The sequence below is a fragment of the Cyprinodon variegatus genome, unplaced genomic scaffold (genome assembly GCF_000732505.1).
Source record: "Cyprinodon variegatus isolate N-32 unplaced genomic scaffold, C_variegatus-1.0 Scaffold553, whole genome shotgun sequence".
Lineage (NCBI taxonomy): Eukaryota > Metazoa > Chordata > Actinopteri > Cyprinodontiformes > Cyprinodontidae > Cyprinodon > Cyprinodon variegatus.
The window spans coordinates 194,675-201,455 of NW_015151006.1; the positions used below are offsets into that span (position 1 = coordinate 194,675).

The 6,781-nt window shown below is 37.8% G+C and overlaps 1 protein-coding gene across 1 annotated transcript in view; it reads right to left on the reverse strand.

The window, feature by feature from the left end:
• The window catches only part of LOC107095504, a 77,782-nt gene that overhangs the window by 12,556 nt on the left and 58,445 nt on the right, over window positions 1-6,781 (reverse strand). The window contains exons 49-54 of the mRNA XM_015391635.1: window positions 5,657-5,779; window positions 5,462-5,582; window positions 2,893-3,042; window positions 2,084-2,118; window positions 1,701-1,865; window positions 1,478-1,612 (exon numbers count right to left, since the gene is read on the reverse strand). Coding sequence (XP_015247121.1) covers window positions 1,478-1,612; window positions 1,701-1,865; window positions 2,084-2,118; window positions 2,893-3,042; window positions 5,462-5,582; window positions 5,657-5,779 — 729 coding nt within the window. The remainder of the gene's footprint in view (window positions 1-1,477; window positions 1,613-1,700; window positions 1,866-2,083; window positions 2,119-2,892; window positions 3,043-5,461; window positions 5,583-5,656; window positions 5,780-6,781) is intronic.

Here is a 6,781-nt window from a genome sequence, read left to right on the forward strand (position 1 = left end):
TCCTATCCTACTGACTTAAGATGTGGACACTATGACCGCTGACGGCATTGAACTGCTTGCTTTATGGTGTGTTTACGGTTGACGCTAATTTCAAGGGAATTTTTCTTTTCTGGACAAGAAAACATGATGTCTTAAAGTATTTTGATGTATTCAAAAAGGATAAATATCAACATAAGACAATCATCCCCATACCATGATGTCTAAGCCACCATGCCTAACAGGCTTAACCCTCTCCAGGCGGATGTTGCAGAATTGCAACAGCTAAATGCCACTTAGCTAATTACTCCGCAACCATATTTTAAGAGCTTTTGTTACTCAGAAGTACTACAGAAGGACTTAGTTGTGCATTTGCAACAGTTTCTCTCCAGCTAACCAGATAGCACTGCTGACTCACTTTCAACATGGCTGAGTCCTTGGTGTCACTGAAACAGATTTTCTAAGCACCAATTTCATGTAAGTATCACTACTAATTTCCATTATTTTGAAATCAATACTACATAAGATGAATCATGAATATGTATAGATATGACACATGCCAATTAGTAGATTTTATCTCCTCTGGGTTTTTCACCAGAGGCATCTTGATTTCAATGTTGTGGATTCGCAACGTGTGCCCAAACAGGTAGCAATAGATGCTACATGCTTTATCTATTAGTTTGCCTATATTTTGAGCAACAGTTTAACAGAAACTGCCTTCTCAAGAGGTTCTGAGATGTCGGTTAATATCAGATTCAGTCTTCAGTGTTAATTTACCACTCCGGGCCACTGTTGCAAATCTGCAACATCCTAGAATTCATTGCATGTGAAGTTCACTCTCAAAAACGGTTCAAGCCCCGACTCCGACTTTTAGTGTCGTTGTGTCCTTGGGCAAGACACTTCACCTGCATTGTCTACTGATGGTGGTCAGAGGGCCCAGTGACGTCAGTGTACGGCAGCCCCGCTTCTGTCAGTGAGCCCCAAGGCAGCTGTGGCTACAATGTAGCTTGCCACCATCAGTGTGTGCGTGAATGGGTGAATGAATGTAGTGTAAAGCGCTTTGGTCAAGTCTGCTGACTTGAATAAAGGCGCTATATAAGTACATGCCATTTACCATTTACAACTTAATTTGAGCCTGAAAGGGTTAATTGCAGAGCTTGAGGATCATTTGTCAAGCTGTCAGCGGCCTTTTAGACCTAAAAGGAAAAATCTAGCCTTTGACCGACAATAAGCTTCCCTAACAACACTGGGTCCATGCTAAGCTGTAGCCACCATTGTTCAAATTAAAGCTGGAGCTCAGAAAACTAGTGCTGGAAACCAATAAAGCCCAACGTGTCAGGAGCATTAGGTGTAATGTGTTTCCTTTGCAAAGGAAAGAAAATATACATGAGGCAGAGGAATGCGGAGGATAAATGTCCTTTATAACTCTGGTTGGCTCTCGTTTATAAGATAAACCAAGTCTTTTGTTTCAACTCATCTGTGTGTTTTCATATTTCCACACCTCATCGTGTGCAGGAGAGATATTCTCCTTCACCAAATAGGCAAAGGAATGGGATCCTTTTAAGACCACTGGGTAAATGGGGTGATCTTGAAAAAACCTGGAGAGAGCGTCCCAGCTGCTGAAACACACGAAGGCCTGGAGATGAAAACATGAGGAGCGTCAAACATCCAACCGTAACTTATGAGAGAAACATTTTAGAGAGCAAACATGGGAGTTTTTTTACCCTCTTCTGCAGAGGTAAAACCATCACATTGTAGTGGAGTGTGGGAAGATTCTGCTCTGGAAAATACTTAAACACCAGCGCTGCCACGTCCTGGTGTGTGTAGGTTTCATTTGGTAAACCCGACAACATGACTGTAGGGTGAATGAGACCTTCCAGCTTGCATTTCTGCAGGAATTGAGGTTTAAAAGTCAAACAATTATGCAAAAAATAAAACAAAAAACAAACTGCTGATAGTTTAACCTCAGTGATCTTTTATAATGAATGAATAATAAAGGAAAATAACTGAAGAAAATCGTGCTTGCCATATATTTTTAATTATGAGAGCTTTTTTAAATTTTTCATTAAAAATAAAAGAAAATGTGGAGAACAGAATAAACCCTCACCTTTATCGTGTCCCCTGCAAGCTGTTGCCAGTAAGCTAGGAGTAAAAAACACAAAATAAAACATTAACACTGACAGTAATAAGATTAGAAATTTAGAATAACATCAGTCTAAGCCTTGAGATTAAACGGTCACATTTTCAGCTTTTAAATGCAAACCAATATAAAACTCACATCAAAATCAACCAGCTGCAAAGGGAAAATCAAGGGTAACATTTTAATTAAATGAAAAAACAAAAATATGGGTTTAAGTTCTAACAAAGAAATGCATGTGAGGTAAATTAAAAGATTTTTATTTTATAATGAAAAATAAAACTTAAGAAAAGAGAAATCAATGACTTCTCCGGGGGTATAAAGAAGGATTAACACAGAGGGTTGTTTCTGCTAGCCTGTAGGCACAAGACTGGACCAATTTACCTTCATACCATAAACTGATGGTAATGGAGGTAAAACATATCCCAGAGCTCACTGTTGGACAGAAAGTGGCATCAAAGTGCCTCAATAATTACAATTAAATATCATCTACATGCTAAATTGTATTTTAGGAGTTTTGCCAGGAAAAAAAAATCGTTTCCGTCCTGATATAACAAATGTAAACATGTTTCTTTGCTTTGGTCAATTGAGGGTAAGAATGAACATTTCATTTAATGTGGATGAGTGGAAGTGAACCACCTTGTGATACGTTGCTATGACAACCTATCAAAGACCTTAGGACAGTCTGATCAGAGCAGAGAAGATGTAAAAGGTATAAGTCCTCCCAGTTTGATTCCACGCCTTAGAAGATAGACCTTAAGTCTGTAAGTTTCCCTTACCTGGGATGATGAACCAAGGAGTTGCAGTGGGGAACAAGAAGGGTCTAGTTGTCATAGTAACCCACAATGGTGCTCTGCAGCCCTTAGGAATGACTGCCCTGTCCTTAATCACAGCTAAGTCAGGAAAACGCAGGGCTGGCATTCTAGGTGCTGCAGGAAAAAAAAAAAAAAAAAAACCTAATGTGAGGCATCTCTGCTTCTTTTCATATTAAAATGGCTCATATTTAAGCCCCCCTTCTGGAGAGAGAAATAAGATGTAAAACTGAAAGTTGTTCACACTGTAAGAAAATGTGTTAAATATTAATTACAAAACATAATTAACGGTACATTCCACCAAAAAAGGCCATAAACACTTAATAAATATCAACATGTCCCCAGTTTTTTTTTTTTGATAGATTCTACTACATTTTGTAAAAAAAAATTAAATATTTTATCATTAAGTATAATATCTTTAAAACTTAATTATTAAACATTATTTGTAGTCGTATATGAACATAAAAACTTTAGGGATTTAAAGTGGAACTTTGTGGCCGATTGTGTCAGAAAAGACAATCCCACCTTGGGTAACAGGACACTGAAATACCTTTTTCCTTTTGCAACAAACCTACCTGTGTTTGTCTGGCTTTTTTAACTTTAAAGATTAAGAAAATAAAAAGTAGAGCCTGTCAGCATGTGGACTAACAGCCAAGCCCTCTTGCTCTGTTCTTACCAAGAGTTTGGGAAATATTTGTCATTCAGTACAAATATAACAGTTAGGAGAGAAATGATACAAGTGTATTAATAACTGGACAGGAATAAAATTTAAAAAACACATTTTTAAAGTTGTTTTTTGTTTCAGTTTGTGGATTTGGTAGCACGGTCTGTTAGTTTGCAAGGTTAATACTGTTTAGGTGGCATTGATGGAAAGTTTGGGAACGTCTGAGTATAAATATCCTGAACATCTGATCCTTTTTGAGCAGGGGTCACCAATTAAAAATCAGCAGGATCTGAATAAAGAAAAACAACCAGTAAAGGTCCGGAGACATTTTTCATTTTAACACTGAAATAAAATGCAGGCGTTTATGCATCCGTTTTATACATTGAATTTTTGAATAAAAATTATAAAAAAAAAAAAAAAAAAGAAAGTGTTTCCATTTTGCAATCTAGATTGTTTTTGAATTGTGTTTGAATCTGTCAGTTCAGTATCTATAGACAATTTCCTAATTCACTTTTTTTTTTTTTTATAAAACACTTAAACTGACCTCTTTCTTTTTTCATGGCTAAATTAGAGCAGTGGGCCTTATGCTGCCATGCAAGGCTTTGAACCTGGGTTTGAATGGAGACTAAGTCATTCTAAAGCACATATCAAGATGCTCATTTTGAGCCTGGATACATATTGATTTTTGATTCTGTTCATGGTGAAGAATCCTGCTTCACAGCAGCAGGTTGAGCCAAACATACTCTAACTGTGCAGGGTCATTTTTGAGTTCACCACAGTTCACCACAGTTCTTCCAGCAATCCAAACTTTCTCTGCTCTCTGTTTCTCACCATCTTCTCCTTCTTTTCCATCGCCCGGCTTGCCACAGGTTTACCTGCTGTGTCTGAAAGTAGCTAGCAGCAGCGACCCAGACCGGCAGCTCATTGGCTAATTTGTATCTCGTGTAGCCTGGTGCCGGAAGCTCCGGAGGGCTTTACCGTATTAACAGGAGAAGCGGTGCATGTGAAACTAGACACTGTAGTTGGACAACATGCAGTAATTTATAAATGTTTTAAATCAGGTTGGGTCCAGATTAGTGTGAGATGAGACTGTACCTTTCCTCAGCCAAATTGAAGTTACCTTGAGCCTGTCTATGCTGGAAGTTATGTGGGGAGTTGGGAGTGAGATGACAGAGAGCAGTTGCCTCCTAACCCTAGACAAAGGTGAAATATAGATACATGCCCTTCAAAGTCTTTAAGACTCCCTAAGGCCATAATTGGAAGAGACAGCTGCTTTGAAATGTTATCTGACTAGTGAAAAATGGATGTCTTGAATGAACTCAAAGCTGTTTCTCTTGGGAAGACGTGTGGGAATTATCTTTATATGCAGGGGTTGGAGACCATCCCGCCAGAGAATCAATAACAATTTAACTGTGAGTGTTGTTCTCCTCTGCAGAGTAAAATAAAACTATTTCTTAATAGCATATCAACTCTCAGTGCTCATCTTATTTCCCATTAGCCAGCAGGTGGCTCCGGATCCGGACCCTGGTCTACTAATCTGTGACCTCTGCTTTAGAGAATACAAATCTCTGTTCATCCTCCCCAGGAACAAACTTAAGTGAAACAGGTTATGTTTTTTTTCAGGTTCTCTAAATAAAAACCCTACGATTACTACAGACTATCCAGTCTGCTGCTCGGGCAAACCCAAGAAGTGTCCCTAATAAAGTGGCCAAAGACTGCTAATTAATTTTCCATCCTCTCCACTGATCTTGGAGCTTGATTTATAGTAAACAAATGGTATTCTACGCAAATCTGTAAGCTTCAGGGAAGGAGAATAAAGATTGTTGGCTGTTTTTTTGTCACTGAGGCTTTTTTCAGTGGGTTCAGACTCACCTTTGGCTCTTAAAGTGGATCCATCCAGCCTGTAAAGGGAGAAAGGACGCCCATGCTTCGGGAAGCTGTGATACACTCCAAACCGATCACAGTCAAAATACGTTTGAAACTCCACAAAAACCTGTAAAATCCAGGACCAAAGGTCAAGTTTTATACAAACAACCTGTGACCGTGTGATTTGTTTTTCCTTTTTACCTTGTTCAGCAGAGGCAGGTAATTTATCACACTCCCAATCTTTTTTAACTCCTCTCTGAGCTCTTTGGCATCAGTTCCTGAGATGTTCTGGATGTAAACTACTCTTTTAGGATCCATATTTCTCTGTTGATGCAGTGAGAGTAGATCGACAATCGTTTTTGATTAATACATTAATGTTAACTATGGTTACCAATGGCAACCACAAAGGAGAGAGTGAAAAAGAGGATTTTACCAAGACAGAGATAAATGTGTCAGTGAGTGAAGTGGAGAGTCTAATAAATATGTTTGAGTATTTCAGCAGAGAAGTGATAAATAAAGTGAAGTAAATCAAATAGCGACAAGTCTTAATATATGAGCAAAGACATTAAAGACTGCAGGCAGTGCTGTGCTTTGCGCTGGCTGTGATATCTCAACTTAATGAATACATTTACAGAGTTTCTTTTTGTTTTTTACATAACTTTAGACATAGTTATTTTTTATGTACTGATTGATTTCTATTTAATCTTTATTTATATTCACCAAATCTAAGATCTTATTTTCTAGAAATCTTGTTAATTATGTTTAACACCTGCGGGAGGATTTGCACTGGTAAGAGCCGATTGCCAGAGACCTCAAAGTTGTAAAAACCTCCATTCAATCATAAGAAAAAACATGGATAAGCAGATAACTGAGGGATAAGATTTAATATTTATACCTTTATAGAATCATGGATTATCTTGGATCTTTAATTAACCTACTGCGGCATGAAGCCATGCCATTTTTCACCCATATAACTTTGTGCTTATGCAAGCTTCATACATAAGACCCCTGATAATGTAAGAGCCTTTATGCTCCCTTAAAAAAATAAAAAAATATGTGAGGAAAGGTTTTCATGCTGACTCACTGCTTTGTTCTGCTTGTTAATCTGTTTTGCCTTTATTTAAATTCTGTTTTGAACTTTGTCTTGTAAAGATGATGGTAGAGTAGGACTGAATTTTTTCTCAAGAACATTCCAAAGATTTAAAACTTAAGATGTGATGCTTGCAACACAAATGGGAAACTTCATCTGAAACACCTAAAAAGTCTGAATTATGATTATTATATATCTATTAGGGATGCACGATATTGGGATTTTGGCCGATATCC